Genomic DNA, 27,282 nt, shown 5'->3' with positions numbered 1-27,282 from the left:
TATCCTCAGTAATTCGAGTGTGATGGCGCCTTTATAAAAAGCCTTACACATTTACGGCTAAGGGCTCAGGCACCTTCATTCTTCAAAGATTTGATCGACTCAGCGCCCCCACATAAAGGTAGTAAAAATGATAACGTATAAATGGGTTATTCCGAGAGCGCGCGTTATTGGATCGATAGAAAATTCTTTCGTAGGTGTGTTGTCATCAATTGTATTAAATCGAAGTGTCATTGGAAAAAGACAATTGATGTGGAAAATTTTCCTTTACATTCATATTTTTTTATCATCCATACAATTATGTATGATTTGGTCAGTTAGATTTATAAAAATATACAGAGAGACATAAATTGTTCCAAAATCACACCAATAACCTAGCCTCAAAGCTTGTAATATGAAGACTAGAGAGCGGTAGTTTATTTCCAAATAAAACCGATGTATTCTGCGTACAGAGAACCCCAGAACTCCAACCATAGCGTCAATTTGCGCTGAACTGTAAATCTTTCGGCATTCGATCTCTCGTGCGACGTTTCGAGTGATTCCAGAATGGGCACACATAGCACGGATATATAGAACTGCATCGCAGCATGTTTCCGTGCGAGCGGGCGCGCTCAAAAGATGGCCGAACGTGATGGCACAAATATTTATGCTCTGCCTTCCCGAGCTGCCAGGAATACCCGATGGGGGGAAATGAAAGGGGGGTTCATATGTTTCTAGATGGTCAGTTTTTACGCTGCTGGTAAACTAAACACAAAGAATTCTAAACATGAGATGAGATAGAGGACCGCGGGTAAATACAGCCGTGGGGCAAAACCGGGAAAAGTATTTTCAAGTGTAGATTTTCGTGCTCTTGCTAAATTTTTAACAAAACACACGCTATGGTTTCCTCTATCTATTGGGTATATACTCGATGTTGCCAGGGTAAATTCAAGCCCGAACATTTAAATAATTATTTTGCAAGAGAAAAATGACAGACTAGTCCAAAAGTTCAGGCATCAATCAACCAATCCCAAATGAGATTAGTTCGATCCAAAATGTTTCGCTTCGCTCTTGGTGTTTAAGTCCGGGGACTTGTACTCAACAAAAATCAAGGCGTTGTCAAAAAGCTGGTAGGTGACATTTTTACTAAGGATTCATTCAACAATTGTCTGATTATCCAAATGCTCGTACATCCAGCATATCTCAAGTGTCTCAGGCATTACCATATCCCTTAACACGCGGATGTATTCATGTATTCGCCCGCAAGCGACGTGAGGGGACATCCCATATTCAATGTACCCGATTGCCGAATGCGAGTACGAACCAGGAATTGCTTTAGTTGTAAGGGAATTCGCCATCTTTTGCTTGTCGCTGGGGACTGAATAGGTATTGAAAGCAATACCCTCAGATCATAGAAGGGAATAGATGTGAAACGGGGGCGTGGCGCGTGTCTCCGCGATATGCCCAGAAACGAACATCGCCCGCGACGCCAGGTTAGTCGCGATTCAGTCGTACTGAGGAAATGTTCTCCGATATTGTTGGATAATGCGTCGTAACGTGCAATAACATAAGTGAAACGAAGAACTATAGGAACAATGAAGTCATTTACCACATGTAAGTATTGCAAATCCATTGGTATTTTGCTTATAAATAAAAAAAACTAAACATTTTTACGAACGAATTCAGTGCCGTGACATTTACTGCGATATCGAAATTAGTGGTGATAAAAATTCAAACACGTTGTACATTGACGATTTAGTTAGCAACCACTTTATGTCATGCGTAACTACTGCGCAATGTATTTTATTTCTTCCGATATCCACTGACGCGTGAAAATACACAGTACGGCCGCATGTGCCGGTCGTAACATAGTGCAGGGCTCGTGTTCTAATACGGTTTCCTATTATCGATAAATAGAAGTAAATTATTATTTTCTATTTTCTAATTTTGAATGAAAAAATCATGAGTTGCTTGCGATTTTTAAGTTTTTACAAAAACAATAACAATAGTAGAAGGGATTAGTAACTGTCAACTATGTAATTACTATAAGAGCTAGTTGAAAGCCTAATATAGGCATTATTTTTGATAAACATAGGCGGTACGAATTTCGCCATAATTAAAAAGTTAATGCGCGATAGTAGTTAATAATAATTACAGTGATCCTGTTATTATTATTAAAGTAAATAATAATATATTACCAATATTGTAAATACTGGTAAAAATCGCAAGTACCTACTTAACCCATGACTTTTCATACAAACTTTGTCAGTCTATAACTTCTATACTCCATCGATAACGACATTGAGCTTTGGTTGGGGTAAATTAATATAAGGTAACTTCATTTAGTCCCAATAATTGATTCTGAGTTTTTCGTCCATACAAAATGGAACTGACTCCTTTATGCAAAAATCGTTAAAGAACATAATAATAACGTATAATAATAAAAAGGTTTTCATACAAGCATTTTTTAAACCAATTTCGAGCCTTGCCCCCAGGATTTAAAGTATCGATATCTTATCGACTCCATTTTATCTTTCTTCTCTCTAATTGCTTTTTTCAAAGTGTGCGTCACGCCCCGCGGCCATTGATTGGCCATAAGGCACGCCTTCTGGCCAATCACAGCACTTTTAAGCCGGTTGCACATGTTGTCGTAGACTCTCAGTCGCTTTGTTTTTACACAGTTGAATGTGTGTGTGGGAGCTGTGGTGGGGGAAATGTGGGGACACTGGTTCTCGTTGTAGTTACGCGCGACTTCATATCTATTCTCTTTCTATGATCTGAGGCAATACCTAAAGCTACTCATAAAGATGAGTAGGTTCTGCTTATTTGTCTTACTTTATGTGGGTAAGTACATAATCGTATTGCATCTTGCACTATAATCTTATTATGCTTACTATCTCTGAAATACTTCCCTAAGTCGTACAGCACAAAAATAGCAAAATAATCTTTTTTTTTATGCAAAACCAATATTTGTTAGGTATTTGACCACGATCGCACCTGATGTTAAGTTGGATGCAGTCTAGGATGGTACATATCTGCCCTGTAAGTGCATATTCACTCTCGCCTTGAAAAGGCCCGAGTTATAGTCTTCAGGAAAGACAGCAGCAGGCAACGAATTCCAGTCCCAAGCTGTTCGCATTATAAAAGAGTCATCGAAACGCTTAGTGCTTATATTATCCTTTATTTATCTTTTATCAACTTTTCGACCTATTGCGATTCATAAGATACATGCAATAATGATAATTTTTTACCGCCTACTCTATTCTCAGTTTGGCTCTTAAGTTAACTGGAGCAGAATGTCAAATGACATTAAGTGGTCCTTAAGTAGTAGGTACTGTGTTTTATGTGCCTAAAAGTTATAAATAAATAAATACAGTCCGCTGACTGACAGATATTTGGGTCTACACCTACACCCAGAAAACTCATTTACTCTATTTATTTTGTCTATTCGCTGCAAACGGGAACAAAAAGTGACCTTTCAGTAACAGGCCGTTTGGACTAATCCCATCACGTATTTCGGAGCTCAAAATATCTAGTTATCGGCACTCGTTCCGTCTTCATTTTCCCATCCAATTTACGTCAGCTCCTTAGACATATTATAGAGGGCAATCACACGGAACGGTGGAAAGCGGTTTTTTTGTAAGTATACCGGAAAAACGGTTAGGAAAAGGATGCGGTGACATGATCTTGCACCGCTTCGGTCCTGTTTTGTAGCATTACCTATTATAAAGAAGTAGTTTGCTACTTTTTAGGGGGTAATCTTTGGTCTACTGAACCGATTTTGAAGATTACTTACCAATAGAAAGCCATATTATTTGTTTCAGCCAAATGACGTCCACTGCTGGACGAAGGCCTCCCCAAGGATTTTTACAACGACCCGGTCCTGCGCTGCCCGCATCCAGGTACTTCCCGTGACCTCGTCCAGATCGTCGGTCCACGTAGTAAATAATACATTATTAACATCTCGCTCCCTCCTGTCACTGTCACCCTCTGTAACTCACATAGTTTTCCCGGTGTCCGAGAGAGTCACCGTGACTCACCGGGTTTCCCCTGGCCCTCCGCGTTTGTCAAACTTTAGGGTGAATCATACCTATTATATTATAAGTTACTGTCTACCCCGCTTATTAGTCATGGCGTATGGGTCTTCAATTATAGTATTTTACAAAATTAGTGATTCATACAAATGAATAAACTTTTAGACTTCATAAAGTTGTTCATGTGTCCATGGAAAAAAATATGTTGAACTAGCTACTAAAATTAAACTTTGTTATTCGTAAATAATTTCATCACAGACGCTTCGCAGTAAAGTAAAAATCTGTAGATAAATCATTCGTTCGTTTCAGCCGAATTACGTCCACTGCTGGACAAAGGCCTCCCCCAAGGATTTCCACAAAGACCGGTAATGCGCCGCCCGCATCCAGGCACATCCCGCGACCTTCACCAGATCGTCGGACCACCTAGTGCGAGACCTGCCCAATCTACTGTAGGTAAGAAATTTTTATAGCTAAAAGCTTTATTTTTCGGGTCAACCAGCACATCAAGTCACTTTACGCTTCTATTGCAATTTAATTATTATTCCATTAGCATACAGTAACAAATTCAATCACAATTTGACAAATTCCAATGGCTGCCGTGTTGTCCGGCGGCGAGCCCGCCTGAATAATATAGCGGCAAGTCCACCGCGCTTCAACGGGCGTTTTGCGGTAAATATACTGCGCGCACGCACTGGGTTGATAAAACGCTGCGTTTTTAAATTAATTGATCATTTGTATCCTTGAAGAATAGAGGGTGTTGGTGAAATAGCGTAAGAGTACTGTGTTCTGGTTTTGTCAATGCTCAAGTAGGTAGTCCTAGTAGTAGTAATCCAAATGACTCAAATGTGAATAGATTTGCATTCACAGACTGATTCAATTTTATATTGCAATCTGAATAATGCAATTATCCGTAAAGATGTCAGTACAGTACAAGATTAAAGTAATTTAAATGCAAATAAAATGAAATATTCTATTGTGAGAACATACAAATAGAATAGAACACATAACTAGAGATATGTATTGACAGTTATCCCTAACAATGGCAATAAACCTAACGAATGAACTCCTAAAAAAGGGAAAGGTTTTACAACCTGATAGAGCTAACTGCGCAGTGCGCACCTCTCTGGAGGTGAGTCTCCCTCGCACTCACCCGCACACTCCTCCCCACGTTCGCCCCGTCCGCACCAGGAGCGCCGACGTGACGTCACGGCTGCCAGGTGCGCAATTAACTTAACCGGGTTGTACACCCGATAGTTAATTGTATGTGCGTTCAGCGTCCTAACGCCCGTAGCACACCTCCGCCGCGAAACCATGACAGCGAAACTATTTCAATATACAGCTCTGAAATCACATCCCCACATTGGCAAAGTGGCCAAGTAAACGCAGAGATGTATATTGAAATAGTTTCGCTGTCATGGTTTCACGGCGGAGGTATGCTACGGGCGTAAACGTGCGGTTCGCCCGCACAGTGCGTGCACAAACTAAATGTTTGATACAAACGGCAGGTCGCGTAACGCATTTATGGCGACACAACTAGTTAGCCGTTGTTCAGCAGTTCAGCGGTTCAGCACTACGGCTTTGTTATTTCATTACCTGCGACTACGTAATGACCTGATGTTTGGCAAATTTTAAAATTACCCACTAATGTGAAACTAGATGGCGCGTTAAATTTTGGCAACAAGTTTTCGGGGGCACGTTTTGGTGGAAAATTAACAATGTTGGTCGAATAGTTTGGTTTAATATTGTATGCCCATGCGGCGCGGCCTGACACAGCTGATCTATTATAAAACTTTATGACCTGACTTATGAGTATGTACCTACCTGTAATTTCACAATAAACACATTTGAATAAAAAAGAAAATTGTACCACATTTGATAAAATGTACCCTTGACTAAGAGCTAGTGAACGCCAGACCTACGTTATTTTATAAAGGCTGAAAGTTTGTCAGCGCATGCTCCCAACATAGCTAAGAACCATGGCCAAACATGAAGTTTGGGTCGTGGTGGCTTTGGCAGACAGACGGTACTAAAGGTATGTAAAATACCAACTTAATTACGTCAAAGTATAAAGGCTGATTTTTTGATATTTCCTTCAAAATGTTATTAGAAATGACGTCATTAATTGACAGACACCTACCATGGTGGCAGCCTTTAGCCAGACACCTTAAAGTTCATGAAAATGTAGTCCTACTTACGTCATACTATAAAAGCTGATATTTACATAAAATATTTGAACTATCATTTGATGAAGTTTCCTCATCAGCCAGACACTTCTGATGGTTCCTTCGCCTTGCCAGACAGCTTTTAGGGTGGCTGAAAGTGCGAACGCGAGGCACTGTAAATATTGTTTTTTGAACTTTTTCTTAAGTTACTCAAGTATTTGAGTCTGTAAATCATCATCTGATGTTGATGAGCTAATGATGGAAGGTAAATACAACTCCTTAAGGCTTAGGTAATCCCTAATTTTAAAGTGATTACCTCTGAAAGTTGCCTAGAGTAAAGTTCTTAGCAACATTATCATTACCTATGTTAATGCTAATGTTGCTAAGAACTTTACTCTAGGCGTTTAGCAACTATTTTGAAGATAAAATTTGTGGCACCACATTTTCCGTGTATATAAATTCTAGTGAAGATTTGGGGGTACTAATTCAATATAGAATTGTTATAGTATTATTTGATACTATAAATTTGATTATACTATGCATAGTAATAGATATATCGTGATGGTTTCGCTGGAAGGATACTCTGCAGCGCAACCACTTTCAATAACAAAATACGGCGAAACCTGTGACATAGTTTTTTTAAAAATAGGACTAGAATTTTATAGACATTTCAAAGATTTATTTTAGAAACTTACACTAGTTAAATCAAAAGTAGTTCCGCCGGGGAGCATGACGTGAATAACCTACAACTCCTTAGCGTTAAGGAGTTGTACCTCCCATCAACATGGGATGATGACTAGCTGATGCAAACACCCAAATAACTTTAGAAACTATACTTATATATACTGATTAAAGAATTGTCCTCCAACTCCTAAGCCTTAAGGAGTTGTATTTACCTTCCATCATCAGCTCATCAACATCAGATGATGATTTACAGACTCAATACGAGTAAGATACTTGAATAACTTAAGAAAAAGTACAAAAAACAATATTTATAGTGCCTCGCGTTCGCACTTTCAGCCACCCTAAAAGCTGTCTGGCAAGGCGAAGGAACCATCAGAAGTGTCTGGCTGATGAGGTGATGACTAGCTGATGCAAACACCCAAATAACTTTAGAAACTATACTTATATATACTGATTAAAGAATTGTCCTCCAACTCCTAAGCCTTAAGGAGTTGTATTTACCTTCCATCATCAGCTCATCAACATCAGATGATGATTTACAGACTCAATACGAGTAAGATACTTGAATAACTTAAGAAAAAGTACAAAAAACAATATTTATAGTGCCTCGCGTTCGCACTTTCAGCCACCCTAAAAGCTGTCTGGCAAGGCGAAGGAACCATCAGAAGTGTCTGGCTGATGAGGAAACTTCATCAAATGATAGTTCAAATATTTTATGTAAATATCAGCTTTTATAGTATGACGTAAGTAGGACTACATTTTCATGAACTTTAAGGTGTCTGGCTAAGGGCTGCCACCATGGTAGGTGTCTGTCAATTAATGACGTCATTTCTAATAACATTTTGAAGGAAATATAAAAAAATCAGCCTTTATACTTTGACGTAATTAAGTTGGTATTTTACACACCTTTAGTACCGTCTGTCTGCCAAAGCCACCATTACCCAAACTTCATGTTTGGCCATGGTTCTTAGCTATGTTGGGAGCATGCGCTGACAAACTTTCAGCCTTTATAAAATAACGTAGGTCTGGCGTTCACTAGCTCTTAGTCTAATACGAATGGCTCTGCAGAGTGACCTCAAGGACCAAATAGGAGTATCTTCATAATGTTATACTTTTTCTTAATTACAATTTCAATAATTATTCCAATCTTTTGTAAGCAAAAAAAAATCATATCACTGACACCTACTGCATATTTCGAAAACAAACACTGACTAGAAAAATTAACCACTAAACATAGGTAGCTATAGTATACTATAGGTATGTTGTAGAAACACATTTCTATTCGGGGCTTATTACTATGTCACAAGGCTACCTAGTTGAATAATTCTTCTGCAGTAGAAAGATAACAAACAGTAAGAGCCAAGAGGCAGGTATTCTTATTCGCTAAGAAATCGTTCAACAAAGGCTCTGTAGAGATCTATACCTACATCTAGAGCCTCGGAATCAAATTACTAAGTTTCCAGTTACGAGTCTTTGTTCGGTTTTCATTTTGATCTCTGGTAAGTAATATGAAACATTTTACAGAACCGAACTGGTTACGGATGGCGAAAGACATTGGTTGCAATCGATCATAGAGTTTAAAAACGACCTTTTAAAACTTTTCATAACATTCTATCGAGAACGTAGTTACATGCCTGTAATCTCATTTTCCTTATGAAGGATCCTTATTAAATAATAAAAAAAAGCGCAGTGAGCAAGCGTTACACTCGCTTTGAAGGAGTTAAGTCAAACGATTGGATCTGACAAAAAAATCTGTCTTGATGCAGTGGACGGCTTAACTTGAAACGAATATAGAAATAATAATACTATCCTCAACCTTTTACGTAATACCACCCCAGTCATCAGGGTTCCGTCGAGCAGTAAAACGAACCAAATTGAATAAAGCGCGCTTACAGCGGAACTAGTGGATTTTAAAGTCAATTTACTCAATGCAATACGATGCAATATCACAATGGCATTTCTCGAAATGCGTTCCGAATTAAGGAAGGGTTTTTGCAATCAATTGGAATTGTTGCTAAGAAGTAATCGAAATCATATTCTAGTCATATTTTGAGTCAGCAAGCAAATGCCGTGGTAGGTCAATTAATTCCTTCATTTTTATTACATGGAAAATTTCCCAGGCTTTCAACGAAATTAACATGACTAATTTTTTACCACCTTTGTTTTTTAACCGACTTCAAAAAGGAGGATGTTCTCAATTCGTCGTACCAGTATGACATTCTTCTTCCAATTGCAATTGCAAAGGATGTCTCAGTAATAAGCTTTATTCGTAAGAAAAGGTCATCTGAGCTCACTAGGAATGGAATCCAACATCTATTTGAAATACCTACTATTATTCTACATTTCCCTGTCCAACTCTCTCATCAATAAGCCAATTTGCAAGATGACAAAATCCTTTACCAATAAAATAGCCAACTGCCCAGAAATGCAAAACCCGGGCAAATCCCTTGTCACTAATCCCGTTCGAATCCCCCAGCGTTGCATTTCAGTGTTCCACAATATTCGAAAAATAATATTCATTTCAATACGTCTGTCAGTTGGTTTATAGACAGAAACTTTATAGAACTGAATATTTTCCATTGTTAAAATGGAGAGAGGTCATAGACGAGCGACTGCGTGACGACTGCTTGCGATAGTAGTAGGGTAGGCGACGGTCAGCGACTGTAGGCGACTTTCGGCGGTAGTCTTCGTCTCGCGCCTTTCGCTGTCATGACATGTTGATACTCTGACTATACCTTAGTGACTGCCCGTCTTGGATAGTCGCGATGCATCGGAGAGTTCGGAGACTGAGGGCGACCATCGGCGGTATTCGCGATGTGTCGAATCTGTCGCTCGTCTGTGGGTTCCCGTACAAGTATCTTCCGGCTATATTTTCGTTTGGATGAATGGCAAAGCAGTAATGACAAGGATAAAAACTGGTATTATTTTAGATCAGATTCGTATTTGTTTTAAACTAATAATAAATAGGAAAGATTTCGCTTGTTTGTTTATTTGTGAATAGGCTCCGAAACTATTGGACAGACAGAAATTATTTCACCATTAGAATCGTTCATTATTTCTGATGAACATAAGCGGTACAAAGTTCGCCGGGTCAGCTAGTTTTCTATACAAATGATAATCATAGATCTAGCGCTTAACTTAGTGCCTGAGGAATGGGAGCGGCACGGAAGGGGTGATTTTGACATTTATGACGGGACAGAGCATATAAACCTGAAGAGATCTAAGTTCTCGCTGACATTTGACGTTACAATAACACCCTCTGTGCCCCTTCCATACCTCAGGTACTGACGAGTTAAGCTAGACCTATAAATTAAACAACTGCAACTTGCAAGTCAAGTTCTTAGAATTTAATAAATTTAAACAATTAACCTAGAAATTAGCACGGCACTAAAGAAATATATTTAAAACTGCCACGCGGTCTCGTGCTAGATGGGCGTCTTAAAGGCCACCTTCTATCAACGGGAGCGCGTGGTAAGTAACTTGCTTCTGAATGTATGTAACTTCCTACTTTTTTATATTTTTAAACCGGCAGACAGTGGTGACTGAGTTTGTTGCGGCGCTTCTTCTCAGTACTTGCCAAATGTTTGTCTCGAAGCGCTGATAGGGCAAAAAAAGAATGAGACATGTATAGGCTCCTTAAGAGCATTTGACGATTTGCAAGAACTAATTTAATTAGTCTAAACAAATAAAGATAATTTTGATTTTGATTTTAATCCAACCGGCACTTTTACTGAAAACTTCAGGATAGACTGTGACAAGAATACAGCTCTATTTCAGAGTTTTAACGGAGGTAAAACTTCAAAATAGCATACTATTTCGGGCCAGGTGAAAGTGCATCTAAAACGGAAGGCTATAAACACTGAATCAGTAATCTTGCTATTTCTGTTGTAGTGCGAGTCGGTGTTCGGGTTTGTAAACAAACACAGCTATGTGGACTATAGAACTTTAGGTTTTAGCTACTTCATCATCATCATCATTTCAGCCACAGGACGTCTACTGCTGAAAACCTCCCCCTATGACTTCCAGCACATCGCACGGTTGGTAGCGGCCTGCGTCCAGCGCCTTCCTGCTACCTTCATGAGGTCGTCGCTTGCTCGAATCACAAACTATTAATTAAATTATATGAATAACCCATAACGTAAAAATCTAATCATATGAATTTACCTTCTACATATTTCTTGAAGTACCTATTATTTTCAGTACGATACTTCGTTTTCAGTGTCCCCATTTCAAACTGAAAATCAAATAGAATCTAGACTATCGTAATAAAAGTAGACCGACCGTATGGAAGACATTTCCAGATTTGATAACAATAAAACCACATTGAATCCGATATGAAAACTGAAAAGTCGTTACTTCTAACATTCTGGCCACATTGTGATCTAGAGGTCTATTCTAACAACAACACCAGGCTCTGTCTATCTCTCTCACTCAATCAAGCATACCAGTACGAGTAAAAGAGTCGAGACATCGAAATTACAGAAGTAGCGCCTCAAAATAACGATATCTAGTTTTTAAACCCACTATATTTTATTGTGATATTACTGACAATGGCCACCACATTTGGGCTCACATCAAAAGGGCGCATTTCTATGATATCTTTGGCCTAAAATATAAATGGAAACAGTAGGCCTTACTATACCAACTAGCGGTCATGCTGTAGATCCTGGCTATACAACGTTTGCAGTACTTGCAGTGAAGGAATTTTTCCCCTACCCATCATGGGCTACAAAGTATTTGATCTATCTACCAAAGATACAAACAGCATGGTTGTAACTCCAATTTCGACACTCCTAAAGGCATCTTTTTAGCGAGAATGCAGGAATTCTTCGGCCTGATCATCATTTTCCATCAGGCGAGATACAGGCCAAGAGCTTCCTCGTTGTAAAAAAAAGCACCTGGGAGTAGTTAGAGCAAGACCTGCAAGTTGTTATGGAAATCCTTAAGGAAGGCCTTGTCAAGCAGTGGACGTCCTTTAATAGAAACATACACCCGTATTCACAAACGATGTTTGCATAAGTGAAGCAGCAAATCGAATGCACAGCGTTGAATAGAGCTCTGTGATTGTTTCTTGTGTGACCCTGTGCGTCCACGCACACTGTGAGACCTCATAGTAATGTTTGTGAATACGGGCGTAAGGAACAATTCTTCACACGAAAAATTGAATACGCAAAGAGGGAAATCTGAGCAAATGAGCTTTCTGAGCTTTTCTTGTGTGTGCCGCGGCAGTATTATCGGGGTAGTAAAAACTTTATTTGCCATAAACCGTTAGTGGAACAGTTCTTTTAGCGGCCATTTTGGACGTAAATGGAAAAGCATATTACAACCGAACAAAAGCAGATTCTTTTAAAAGATCAATGAGTTAATAATCGCGGTTAGGTATATTCTGGTTTGTGGCTTTCTGTCGGATTCATTGAGAGATTTTCGATAAGAATAAATATTTGGATACTGGATGAAAATGTTTTATATCGTTAGATTAGTTTGTCACAATCTCACCTGAAGAATAGATATCTTTTATTACAAACTTGTTAATGCCATAACTACAGCCAACATCAAATAAACTGCACCTTCCGTGACGCGAACTTTAACGATTTTCTTCTGACACAATCATGGTGCCCCAACAATATTGGTGTTATTTGAAAGCCCAATAAATATCCTTAAAGAAAAACACATTTAATTTCTTAATAAACTATTAACATATTACCATAAATGTGACTTGAAAAAATACCTCACTTTGGGCCCACCTATGGGATCAATTAGACCAATTTTTATGGTTATAAAACCAAATAATGATCTCACGTGTCCTCTTTAACAGATGGATAGCGATTAATCTCAACATAACAGTTTTATAGCCATAAAAGTTGGCTCTAGCGTAACTACCTATTTTTTGAAGAAGTGACTCTGGCTCCTTATAGAAGGATATAGAAGGATCCAGATTCCTTTAATGAAATGAAGGTTAGAACTAGGCTTTTAAATGGTGCTAATATTGGTGGGAAGTGGGGATGCATACGTTTGAATTCTGCGGGCTATGTTGGTCAATTTGGTTCTCCTGCGATTCTCCTCATTTATGATTCGATCACGCAGGGAAATGCTGAGCATAGCACGCTCCATCGCCCTTTGGGTGACCTTGAGCCTTCATAGCCTTTTTATTTATAATTCTACATCTACATTATTCAAACCGGTAGTTAAAAGCTGTTCAGAATAAACTTAAACTACAACAACCATCAGCTCTACGAGCTATGTGCCCCGCCCGGTAGCGCATTTTCTTACATAACTTTTCAATTCCTATCATTGGAGGTCCGAAAATATTTCTCATACAATTTGATACCATAATGATCATTCTTCATAAAAAATTTAAAACCTACATATTTAAAAACATAATCATTGATATTCATAATATCACTAATCATACACTTAGTTTTTACTAATATTTGTTTTCATACATTTTTCTATACTAATGATCGAAACTCATAATCATTCGAATAAATAACTATAATATTCATAAATGTGATGTATCCTAATATTTGTTTTCATAAATTTATAACTCATAAGTGTATTAATCCATATTATTGAAAATCATGATGTCTATATTCGTATTAAATCGTATTTTTTTTTTATTGTGGCAATATTTTGTGCCACAAAACTAACGTGACAGAAACGAATCGCTGCAAAACCGACTCCACGTAGTCTTGTCTGCCCTACCCCTAGAGTGTAATTTAAAAGCCGGAGGCGCGGAGGGAGGGCAGCCCTCGCCCGCTGTAACGAGGCTCAGGCGCCCGGGTGAGCTGGAGCGGCTGAGGCTGTGATGGCGATCCAAAAACCCGAAGCTGCGGAAGCAAGCGTGGGTGCCTGAGCCTCGTTACGCAAGGGCGGAAGGGCTGCACATCCCGCAGCGCCGGAGACGAGGAGATACCAATGCATGCTGCATGCTTGAATTTCATGCTGCATGCTCTACATGCTTATCTACTCTATTAAATTATAATATATGATTTTTTTTAAAGATACGAGTATGTCTGTTATAAAGTAAATTATTCTGAACAACAACATTATGAGTTGAAGTATGTTCTTAGTAACAACATTATTAATTAAAACAATATGATCAATGAATGTTATGAAGAAAAAAGATCTGAAAATAAGAATTATGTATTTTAAATGGTTCTTGGTAGCAACAGTATTGATAAAAAAATTATGATTACTAACTGTTATGAGCTCCGATGGTAGTAATAAAAATGTATGAATAAAAAAAGTATGAAAAATAAAATTATGAAGAGAGATTATTATGAACACATATCGGTAGTAAGACAAAGAATAGGATTTAGAATTTTATGTGAGCCAATATAGAACCAACGAACGAACAACAACCATGTAATTCAATATGCTTATTAGTTGCTAATATTAAGTTCAACCCTCAGGTCAACGGGGCCAAGACATACATAATCACATAGTGATAGTGCGGCGGCGTCAGCAGCAGCGCTGAAAGGCAATTACAACACATAGCGGCGGAGTCGAGAACTTCGATAATGGGCCGCACTAATTGGCATCTGTGTAGAGATGATATTACCGGCATTTTGTTTTTATTTATTTATTTAGGCCCCTCGCACACGGTGACTTTTTGTAGTGATGCTGTCGCGCGTTTTCAACGCGTTACAGAATGATGCCAACGCGCTACTAACGCACTACAGCATCGCAACTGTATCGATGCAAACGCGAGACCGAATCGGACGACAGAATCGCTACTGCATGGTTTCACTGCAAAAAGTCGCCGTGGGCAAGGGGGCTTAGTTGCACCATCAACTGTTACATTGATACCTATAATTATTATTATATTCATATTCATTTATAAGGTGCTCAATAGCACAAAATAGCTCAATAGCACAAAATTGCACAATAGCAGAAAATAATGTACCTACTTATTTAATTTACTTCTCTTTTCTTTATTTGTTATGTTGTGAGTTGTAACGTTCGCTGTGGGCCACGTGCCCCCCTCTCATGGTGTCTGCAGAATACCAGTGGCCGTAACGTGCTCCCGAGTACGTTATGGCCTAATACTGAGCAGAGACCAATTTGGTACAAATAATTCTGTTTTTTTTTGCTCTTTTGTTGATCTGTATTGTAATATCTTTGATACCAAATAAATATTTGTTCTTTCTTTCTATCTTTCTAATTAGGTACGCACAGACACTAGGACAATTCAAAAATCTAAATGTAGGGTAGACCGGGGACAATAGTACCATTTTTTGGAAATTGTTCAATATTGAGAAATCTAATGAAATGTAACTTACTGTTAGGATGCTGTAAAAACTAGACTCTTAAGCTACAAATTTAAGCATGCAGAGTTGAACTATTATTTCGAATACTTAATGAAAAACGAATTTGAACTGTACGATGTCTCATGTTACAATTGACCCCTACAACGGGTCAATTGTACCAATAATATATGAGGCAGTAAAAGTAGTTATGTTTATCTAATCATCACCTTTATTGGTATTCTGTTCTCTTAATCTCCTACAATCATCAGTCTTTATTAATTGAGATCGAAAATATTTAGGAACAAGTATGAAAAATCAACACTTAAGTTTAAAAACTACACAATAACTTTTCTTCCATAAAAACGAAAAAACTAACTGTTTCTACATTATATGCCATCTATTTGGCTCGGATATTGCATCTGAAACAACAATAAGCATAATAACAATGATAGAAATATCAAAACTGAAAAATCTATTTTTGTATGAGGGTACAATTGACCCCTGGTACAATTGACCCTGATTATTTATACCTACTACTGCTTCGACCTTTTAAGATTTTTTCATAAGCCTGTTCATAAAGGAATAGATCCGTTGATCCGCGATCCGTACTTTTGACTCTACGCCGAGGCATCTAAAACAAAATGTTCAAATACTTAGTTACTTACTGAATTAAGCTAAAATGTACATATTCAGAAGGGTTTTAGAAACCTATATTAAAACATTTTAAGTAGGCATTTAGGTACTTATATCACCTTTTTATCTACTTATTTAATAAAACACATTAAGTATGTATCTAATTAATGCTTAATGCATGCAACTATGAATGAGCCTAGACTATATTTTCAGTAGGTAAGTATGCCTGTAATTGTAAAAATATAATTGTAAAAATGTAAAATAACCACGTGAATGTTTTATAATAACTTATCTTATTATAAGTATAGGTACTTTAAAACCAATTTAAAATATTATGTAGTAAGTATAAAATAAGGTTCCGGGGGTTAATTGTACCACGGGGTTGATTGTACCGCTACAATTGACCCCATGGAGACTGGTACAATTGTTCCAAGTTGGTAGTCAAGAGAACTCACCTAAAATTCAGTCATTTTCACAGTGAATGCCAATAATTCGCTGTCGATACAAAGTTTAGAGCCTAGATAAACTATTGACAACAATACTTTGGTAACAAATAGCATATTAGGCAACTTATGGGCTCATATATTTGACATAAAAACTTACTGCGGCTGGGCAAAAAACAAAAATCCTTCCTGTACACCTTCGTTTCTCAGCACAAGCGCCGCCGACTGGTGAGCGGATGGAAACACAAAAAACGCATATTCTGACGCTATGCACACAATCTAACGTCGCTTGTATGAAGAAATATCGCCGATGGTACTACTATTGACCCGTGGTACTATTGTACCCGGTCTCCCCTATCTATGTATATTCAATAATGTAATAAATACTGCTTACATAATATTTAAATGTTATTAACGAGTACTTCTTTCTTTTTATGGCACAGGAGACAAAAGAGCAGACTGATCACCTGATGGTAGGTAATTACTGCCAGCCATGGACACCTGCAGTGCAGCCCCGGAAAAGCTACTTGGTGGATTGCGTCAACCAAAACATGAGTTTGCAGATTCTATCTCAATAGGCGCCTATTATGCACATCAAGATTAGCACTGGCGTCTTATGTACGTACAGTTATAGATCGTTTCATCCATGAAGACGAGCCCCACCATTCTTCCGCTAATGTTTGAGTGTTATCGGTACACGCTAAATTATACATGAGTGCACACGCCCACTACGATAATGACGCTCGGATTGCTCGGGTCAAACTCCCCGCAGCATGCGTTTCCCTTGACCAAAAATTGGTGGGGCGCGTCTTCGTGGATGAAACGATCTAACACAAATAGCAAAATCGCTCTTATTATACCTAACTATTGTTTGCTTTGATACGCCATCGGATTTACCTCAATGTGATAAGGGGTTTCCAATCCAAATAAAAGTGGTACCAGGACCTATCTGAAATACAGTGTTTAGTCATTGAATATTTTTTATATTGACTACACTGTAACTGTTGCAGCAGCACATCTAGTAGGCACATCAAATGCAAAATATTTAACTTAATGCTAATTTAAATTAAAAAATCCAAATGTGGTTTTATCATCTCTTAATAAGTTCAGAGCTTCTGCATGCACCGCGGTTAGTAGCTGCCCCAGTATTGAAGTTGTTGTATAATTTTTCAAGAATTTTCAACTAATTAGAACAGCGAGATTCAGCTCCGCGCTATTATTCTTAGTTAACTTAGATCTAGAGATCAGCCAACTTGGGTAGGTATATCTTGATTAACAAAACTGTAGTTAGAAATTTATTGTGAGAATGAAAATCGCATGCGATAGTGGGTATGATAATCGTATAATACACTCGTAAGTATCGTCTTATAAAATGAATAATCGAAATAAAATATTACTGCAAATTTTATGAATGTAGGTACGTATTTAATAAAACTATTTTGTAGGTACCTACACATTATTACTAGACTGACATTTACACACCGAACACTTTGCTATAAAAATAAGCGTAGGCGTTCGGTTTGCTTTGAATCTTATTATATCTTTTGCGTACGTACGTCTCTTCACGAAAAACAAAGCCCTTTTTAATTTAACACCTTCCAGAATATAGGTACTTTAACTCTGCCAAAGTGGAAAATAGATCCACTCGAATAAACCAACGAGAACTTCCACGTAAGTACTGAGCAAACCTTTTACGAGCGCTGGAAAACTCTTTGATTACCTTTCATTTGCTATGATTGAGGCAGAGATAAAATAAAAACACAAACACGATCAATCGCACTTGAATTTGAATAAAACGTCCGTCCTTCAGTCAAAGAGCATAGAGCATAAACCCTCGCCACAGAGTAAAGACACAGTGTAAGTGGGTACAGTAGTTTTCAGTTACAGGAGATCCTCAGAAGATCTTCAGGAGATCCGCAGGAGATCCACAGGTGAACCAAAGTCCCCGACATAGCCCGAAGTATTCCTAAAATCAAGTGACATAGCTCTCGCAGAGCTGATGGCCGCTGGGGCAGAAAAGTTCTCGAGTGACGATCACGGGCCGGAGGGCGTAGTATGGGCAGGCCCCTCACTAGGTGAACCGACGACCTGGTAAGGGTCGCGGGAAGCATCTGGATGCGCTCAGCATCCTTGAAGGAGGACTTTGTCCAGCAGTGGACGTCATTTGACTCAAAACTCAATTGCGTTATCGAAAATGATATCCCGTTTTAGAGCCCATTGACAGATTTAAAAGATCTAAGTAAATACTTACAGTTGACATAATCGGTCCAAATATTGTAAATAATTTTTCAAAAGAAAGCCATGCACTAGATACTAACCTAGTATTTACATATTTGCCTAGCTTGTATCTTGGGTTTCTTTATCATACTATTTATTATCACTCTCAATGACTTATGTTATAATATAAAGTAAGTAAGCTGTGGTAAATGATGCTGATGTTGAATTTACTAATTTTTTTGCAATTCGATTTCTTAAACAACATTGTATTCAACATTGTTTTTTTACCCTAATAAAGTAAAAAAAAATAATACAAATAGCACCTAAAACATATTATCGACTTTAAATTAAATCTGTTTATATGGGCGTCCTTTTAACTTATACAGCTGAAAATACGGTGACTTCAGCCGTTCATAAAACAAAGCCTACTTTATACATTTTGCTCCATTGTAACAAAACGCGAAAAGAGACAGTCAGCTCAACAGAGTGCGAGGGAGAGTAGGCGGGGCATGAAACTTTCATGTAGTGCACAGTGGGCTATAATCGAATTGCATGGATTTAAAAAATTGGAGTTTAATGTTTTAGCGCATGGTATCAATTAAGCTATCACTTTTACCATGAGTTTAACGCTTTTGAGATAAAATTCTAGTTGTAAATTCAGTGAATATAAAAATGTAAGTGCAGTGCACGTAAAAAAATTGAAAGCACAAAATTAAATATTCATAATATTTTACATTTTATTGGCTACATACATTTCTTCAAATTTTTTCCACTACTAAATGTACCTGCATGAATAAAGTTTTCAGCCCTCGACCTCCAGGTCTAGCTTTTCAAATACAATACTTATAATGTGATTCTTAAGCATATCGGCTAAAATTGATAAATGGAAATTTTTCCTTCACCGTGACTAATAACATATATGGTTTTATTGTAATGGCAGAACAATATGTTTTAAGTAAATAAATTATTGCCACACTAATCATTTTTATATTCATATTTCTTGTAATTACAGTGAAATATGTGTTAAGCTAAATAAATAATGGCACGGTAAAGTTATATCCATTTTTGACCACGCTAGTAGCTCTGAGTTGCCCACTGTGCGCTCCCGCCTTTCTTTCAGTTGTCCAAACAGTCGCACACTGGATTATGCCGCGATTACACCCGAGATACGAGATTGATTTTCAATGAGGCTCTGTCTTGGCGGGACGATTATACAGGATTTACGGAATTTCTTCTTAAGAGTAAGCACGCCTTTGTAGACTTCACACGAACGTTACAACGTTGCGCGCGACGTTAATCTTCCATTAAATTGTAATCTCTGAGCTCGTTATTACTTTCTTAGTCAGAAAATCTCATTTAAGATGATGTGAAGTACCTAAATATTTCTTTTCACTTAATTTACTTACTCTAAGAAAACAGCACAAAACTGCTTGAAGGTTAAACAATTCTGTAACGCCATATTTTTCTGTGTTTTGAATTACTTATTTAATTGTTATTCTATGTATTCGTATGCAGTATCTAATTTAAGTATAGTTCTGGCGAAATATATGCAAATTAATGCCCGTATTCAAGAACGCGATAGCAGCAAATCGAACGCACAGCGTTGAATAGAGCTCTGTGATTGGTTCGTATGTCACCCTGTGTGTCCACGCGCACTGTGAGACCTCATAGTAATGTTTGTGAATACGGGCGTTATTATTGTAAATTAATTCGCTCTCCAATTACACACTAATTTGATACCGTATCTTCAAGATATAATTGACATTGAAATCCAAATGTTTCGAAGAAAGCAAAACACAAGTTTCGCTTTTAATTTATTTATATTTAACCAGCACACTTTCCAATTAAGTGTCGTAATCATCAGTGCATAAAATTGATTTCGTTCATTGTTAATGATTGCAGTTTCTTATCGTCATGTTGCCGGTGCTGACGTTTTGCTCGTTAGTTGTGAGTATTTTGAACTGAAGTTTTATAAAAGTAACATTTAAACTATTTTTGTTCATTTTTACCAAACTGCTTCTCGGCCCCAAGGATTTCCGCTTGTGACAGTGTTACTCGTTGGGAATAAATTCCCTTCCAGTCACGCCCTTAGGTTTTGATAGCACTGTAACTTGTATTTTCTTACAGTAAGCTTTAAATTACTGTATTTTGTTTTAATGTATTTTGTACATTGTTTTTTTATAACAAAATATCTTATCACTCGTTGGGAATAAATTACCATCCAGTCACACCCTGAGGTTTTAGTCGCGCTGTAACTTGTATTTTCTTACAGTAAGCTTTAGATTATTGAAGTATTTTTAATGTATGTTGTACATTGTTTTTTATAACAAAATCTTTTATACCCTGATGTTTAAATTACGTAATGTGTGAATCTGTAATAGTGTGAGTGGATGGGATTTTTTTTCCCAACGAGTAACAGTGTTACATTTGACCCTGCACTGCCCGTATTCAGGTGCTCCCGTGACCTTCACTAGATCGTCGGTCCACCGAGTTGGATACCTCTTCTACTATGATTGTTTTTAATATTTAATTTATAAAAACTATGTGAAAGTTTAGGAACAAAGCGTTATGAATCGATTCCGTTTCACGCGGAAATTAATATATTCAGAATAATATAATGAAACTAATATTAGTATTCCTTTAGAATACGCTTATTATAGAAACTCTATCCATCATGTTGTCCTAATGGAATGCCTAAAAAATCAGGTCTTGTAAGTAATCATAAGTAAAAAAAAAGTAACTCCTCATCAGATTCAAATCAATCAATCAATAAGTCTCTAAGAAAATATTTATCTGTCTAAAATATTTCACGGAAATACATTTCTCTGCCTCTGCAGGAGGGCTCCAATTAAATAAAAAATAATATTAGTATTATTATTGAATGACCAAAGAAAAACAATCGCTTTAGGGCTGATTTTTCAATCGTCAGATAACTTTTATCTGTAGAATAACCTTGTCATTTTGACATATTTCCCATATTGAAACTGTCAATGTGCCAAACTTATTCTTCAGTTAAAGTTATCTGACGATTGAAAAATCAGCCCTTAGCTAATTATTATCTTATCTCGAGACGAAAAAATCCACTATGTTGTAACTAAGAAAAATTTAATTAAATTCAATGATTCGTTTCAGATAGCGTTGGCATCTTCCAAACCAATAGATGAAGATATGTTACTTTTTTGGAGAAGATGTAAGTACTGAAACTGTTATTTTTAGTTGGAACACATTCACCGTAGTGAACGTCACCATCAATCCCTAATTTTGAAGTGATGGTCGCGGTCGGTGGTAAGACCACCTGCTTCAGACGCAGAGGTCTCGGGTTCGATTCCCAGTGGGAGCAGATTTTGCTGTTCGGTTTGGTTGGTGGTAGGGCTTGTACTAAATCCGCCTGGCTAGCTACCACCATCTTACCTAAGTCTATCGCCATAACAACAATGTTAACAGCATTGTTGTGTTCCGGCAGTTAGAGGTAAGATAGCCTGTCCCTCCGTGGTTGAGGATTCCGGGTGAAGCTCGCTTCCACCTTCGGCCTGATCGTCACTTACCATCAGGTGAGATACAGGCCAAGAGTTTCCCCGTTGTGGATAAAAAAAAACTTACAGGAATTTTGTTTTCATAGGGGTCACTTCAAAATTAGGGATTGATGGTGAAAATGGGCATCAGTTACTAAGAAGTTAGTAGTAACCATTTTTTCAGTGTTCAGTTCAGATTTAGTTCAGTTTACTCTACAACACAATTGCATTGGAGTAACCTGTTGTTAAATAAATAAATATGACAAGGATTAACTATCCTCATCAAAACTCCCAACGTAACTATGGGAGCAATTGAAACCACAAAAAGTTTTTCACTCGCCATAAAACTAAGTTTCACCCTCATCATGTTGATAGCTGACCATCAACTATACGGTTTATGGGAAACTAGCTTTCCGCCCGCGGCTTCGCCCGCGTGGAATTTTGTCTGTCACAGAAAAACTTTATCGCGCGCGTCCCTGTTTCAAAAACCGGGATAAAAACTATCCTATGTTCTTTCCCGGGACTCAAACTATCTCTATGCCAAATTTCATCAAAATCGGTTGCGAGGTTTAAGCGGGAAAGCGTAACAGACAGACAGACAGACAGACAGACAGACAGACAGACAGACAGACAGAGTTACTTTCGCATTTATAATATTATATAGTTGGGATTTCCTACCGGTGTGTTTTCTGCAGAATACAACATTAAAGGCTGGGGAAATGTAAGTCGGTCTTGCACCAATAGGAAAAAACTTTCGTAAAACAAATAACGCGTCTCAAGAAGTTATTAAAAAAGTTAAAAAAAACTCATAAAAATCTCTTATAAAACTGATTTAATTAAATTCTTTTATTTATTTTATTTTATTAGTTTGTATGTAATGTTTTTGGTATGCCTCAATAAATAAATAAACTTTTTTGTCTCTATTCGCGGGGCTCGAAGGATTATAGCAAAACATTAGTAAAAAGCTATGTGCACTTTTAGGATGTTTCTCAGCAATTATGTAATTATAAGGATGTAAAGTTCAAAAATTTCGTTGCTGCATTGCCTTTGATTAAACAACACGTTATTACGCTACTTCCAAATACTGGGAAAATTATTGTCATTACCGGAAAGGAAAATTGGAAATTGGAAATCCAATCTGATTCCGAGAACAATTCCAGGCACGACACACAAATAACATTCGGAATTCACACCTCCGCGGATTTCAAAGATCTGTATGACAACAGTAAACAAGCCTGAGCTGATTGATGTGTGAGGAATTTGGAAAAGCTGTCATTGCATTACTCGATGCTTTATTGCTCTAAAATGTTTGATTGTTGTCTCAGTAGGTACCAATGCCAATACCAATTAAATTAGGTTACTAGATCCGACTTTATCCACAGAATTATGTCATTGTCCCGGCTGTAGAAGTAAAAGAGTTTATACTTTATTATATTGTAACATTCCTTACTACATAGTAAGGTACTACATAGTATGTACATAGTAATTACATACATACTAAGGTACAATGATAGGCAGAATTAATTCCAATTACTTTAGAATTACTCTGTAATTATTCCTCTCAAACGATAGCATGTCGAGGTACTGGGGAGTCTTATTTAGCTGTAATAGGAGCTATATTGGAATGAAAATGTATAGTCTGATATGCTGTCGTCCGTCAATCCAAAAGTTAAATAGTAACTAGTTAAGAGATTTATGATTAAATTTTCATTCTTTCATAATTCGCTCTGAATCTTGTGTTTTGTCTACTTCCAGCCAACACAGAATCCTGCACCCCGTTCACGACGTTCGAGGTAGATTGCAACAAGTGCGTGTGCGCCGCCGACGGGGTGCCATTCTGCACGAGGATGCTGTGCGTCAAGCCCGAAGGTAAAGGTTGGGGTTCCGTACCTTTAAGGACTCGTTCCCACGGCAATCCTGATTTGCGATTTGAACCTTTGTTTGTCACCTGTCATCCGCTTTGCAACGGAGGGAAGTTGAACCTTAACTTCGAACTCCTCCTATGTTCTTCTGATTAATTCCGTTGCGGGTCCAATGACAGTTTAACTTTCTCCCGGGACAAACTTGACCTTCACTGGTTGGGTTTTTATTGGCGGTCAACCTGTAGATCCTGGCTACACACAGGAGTTGCAGTGGTGGGAAAGAGAGGTGGTAATAGTCCCGTAATCCTGATTTGCGGGATACAGTAAATGCAAGATAGCAAAACTGGACCGTTACATTTTTTTGCGGGACACTGCAAAAGGGATGTTCTAGTTAAAGTTAATATTAAAACACGTTTACTGCTAAACGGGATCCTGCTAAAACATTTCCTGCAAAAAACGGAATGTCTCCGTGGGAACAAGCCCTAAAACTAACGGGACTTTATTATTATCTGGCCATCTGCCTTACTTAATTTGGTTAATAAATAATGAAAATAATACTTTTTCACCTAAGCAATTTATTAAGAAAAATATCACATTTTATGAGCTGTCTAAGCTTGTTTATTGATTTTGTTTATAATGAATGAATTAATTGATTTTCAGACGAAACATTATTTTAACAAACTAATTATAGTAATATTGATTGTTTCAGATAAATTACAACAAAAAGAATACAGCGATGAAATAGATTAGTGTGAGATTGATGACGCATAAATTTAATAATAAACTGCATTTATTTATGAGTATTTAGTACTTTTATTAGTAATTTAAGACCAGGTAAGTAAAGTACCCTGTCATTTTAGTAAAATATAGACTGAAGTGTTAAAACGCCTGTTAGTTTATAAAGAGCAACAAAACAGCTCTACATAAATCTGCATGTTAATTTTAATCAGGTGTTTGTGTTGTGTGTAGCATTCTATTCTTAGGCCAAGCATAAAGATGGCTTGAAAGTGAGGGAAAAATTAAATAAATTCATCATTTTAGCCACAGGACGTCCACTGCTGAACAAAGGCCACCCCTAATGATTTCCAGTTTAGACGACTGGTAGAACTGCAGCTAGCGCCTCCTGCTATCTTAAAGGTGGTAATTTGTCAACCTCGTGGGTTAACAATCATATCACAAATGAAATTGCTTGAAAATTATCTTAGCTAGAAAATGAATTTATCAATGAATTTGCTTATCAAGTCTCATCAATTACACAAACTTAGTCACGGTAATACACGTGGTAGTATTAATTACACTCTTTCATTGATGAAAATATGAAAGCCTAGTCACCCTTTTTTTTTCAACTAACAACAATGTCATTGGATTCCAAGTTCCAACAGAACTTCTGACAAAATTCCCATTCCCACCGCACTTCCCGTGTGAATGCAACAAAAAATCTTCGCTCCCGTGGGTTCCATTATCATTCCTGTTCCCACTCGTGTCTGTTAAATGGTATGCCACGTGCCACTTAACCAATATTTGCTTAATAAGTAGGTAAGTAATTATTCCGGTTGGGGTGGCCCTCTGATATTGTTTATTTATTTTTGACGTGTGAAAAGATAGAGCTTAAAAATTAGAGCCATGTTGTATTTTTTTAGCCTTAGGCAGCTAATCCTTAGGAATATACATAAAGGCCCTAAGGAATATACAGAGTGGAATTTTGTAATGCCACCTGGAGGAAAAGTACTCTTAATACTGTCGATAGAACTGCATTTAAAGATTTCCAAAATATTGCTTGCCACAACCGGGAATCGAACCAATTAAAATCTGTTAAAAATTACATCCTGTATTTTTATTGCATCGATCGTAACCTCAGATCATAGAAAGAGATCGTAACGTTGAGTATAAGGATGAAATATCAATAGCAAACTTTATAAATCAAATGAAAGGAAAACCATGAAATCTTAAATTATTTAAATGGTATGGTATGGTGTTGAATTTTCGTAAAGTTGAGGGATGATGACTCTTACGTAAGTTAATTTCCAGTTGTCTAACAATAAAGATAAATATATCCTCAAAATAACAAGATGGACATCCATTGTCAAGTTCAGGATGTTCCCAGCATTCCTGGTTCCCATCCGTCATTCGGATGCGAAAGTGGGTGAGAGGAGTGATTTTGTGTGAAAATTTTTGGGGTAACCATGTCGGGCCTCTAAATGGGCGATAATGGTTCCATAGAGCGCCTTTTTTTTCGTAAATACCTTATATTCCTTACTTTATTTATTAAAAAATATTTAATAGTTTTTAGAACCGTTTTTAACAACTAAAGACTTTGCGTTTTGATGAAATCATGAATTAGATGAACAAGCATTATTTCTATTTTTTTTATTTTTATCACTATCGTTATGTTGGTAACCTTTTTTTTTACCAGTAGATACCTACAGTACAGATACACCCAGAAAATACGTAATGAACTGTGTATTTTGATATAATACCAAACCGCCAATTTTGTGGCCCAACCATTCAAACGACAGAGTTGTGTGTTGGCGACACATCCATAATCGGCATTTCTAATGGTAGGCATAATAGACTTAAACTGAGTAGAACTACTAGTACTCGTATTATAATATCTGTATACACTTCATAAAATATATTAAACAAAATCTATGTAGATTGGAAAAACCAAGTGAATAATAATAACTAAGTAGGTAATAATGCTTCAGGTTTAGAGTTTGTTTTTCAGCAACCGGACTATTCCCACCTCTCTTTCCTAAAGCTACAAATCCTGTACAGCCAGGATCTACAGCTTGACTGCCACTAAAAACCCAACCAGTGAAGGCCAAGTTAAGTACCGGTAGAAAAATAACTCATTAGAGATTGGACCCGAAAAAAAATAATCAGAAGAACATAGGACGAAGGCGATTATCAGCCAGTCTCGGTTTAGATTAGATTAGTACAACTCGGCCTTAACGTAAGCCTACTGCACTCTCTTTCGTTGCGAGTGGTGTTGTCGACCCGAGTGACGTGTTTATTTGCCTTTGTTATGACGTCATATAGTACGACACCCTTCATGTTTATTAATACTAGTTTATGTACTAAATTATGGTTTGTCAAAGTATCTAAAAAAAAGCTACTTTTTATTTCATATTTAATAAAAAAAAGTATTAAAAAATAAAAACGAACATCAGGTTAAATGGTCCAACGTGATTTCGTTCTCACAGAATAAGTTCCCACGAAGGTGAGTTCCTGTGGGAATCCACATTTTATGGGATTTTTTCCGTATGACCTTCACACGGATTTTATTCATACAGGTAGTCGAAGGGATGACCCTTGTCAAGTTTTTATGTAAATTAAATTAATGAGATGTGAAATAACATTTGAAATTGGGTAGAGATAGAAATTAGATAAATAGATAAGCAAGTGAAAATTGTACAATTTAATAACGAAGAAATACCCAATATTTTTAATTTTAATGGTTTTTTTCGCCAACAGTTACAACTTTCAGGTAACAAGCAGAGGATGATAAAG

At 37.2% G+C, this 27,282-nt stretch overlaps 1 protein-coding gene across 1 annotated transcript; it reads left to right on the top strand.

Annotated features, from left to right (window-relative positions):
• Window positions 1-19,493: 19,493 nt before the first annotated feature.
• LOC114350367 (uncharacterized) lies at window positions 19,494-24,586 on the top strand. Its single transcript, XM_028301145.1, has 5 exons — window positions 19,494-19,639; window positions 20,301-20,345; window positions 21,531-21,588; window positions 23,666-23,779; window positions 24,482-24,586. Exons 1-5 carry the CDS (start codon window positions 19,583-19,585, stop codon window positions 24,520-24,522), a joined length of 315 nt encoding a protein of 104 aa, XP_028156946.1. The 5' UTR covers window positions 19,494-19,582; the 3' UTR covers window positions 24,523-24,586.
• Window positions 24,587-27,282: the final 2,696 nt, after the last annotated feature.

The sequence above is a fragment of the Ostrinia furnacalis genome, unplaced genomic scaffold (assembly GCF_004193835.3).
Source record: "Ostrinia furnacalis isolate ACB-3 unplaced genomic scaffold, ASM419383v2 OfSCF0868, whole genome shotgun sequence".
In the NCBI taxonomy this organism is placed as follows: domain Eukaryota; kingdom Metazoa; phylum Arthropoda; class Insecta; order Lepidoptera; family Crambidae; genus Ostrinia; species Ostrinia furnacalis.
The sequence above is the reverse complement of the archived record's forward strand: the minus strand, read 5'-3'. Positions and strand labels throughout refer to the sequence as shown.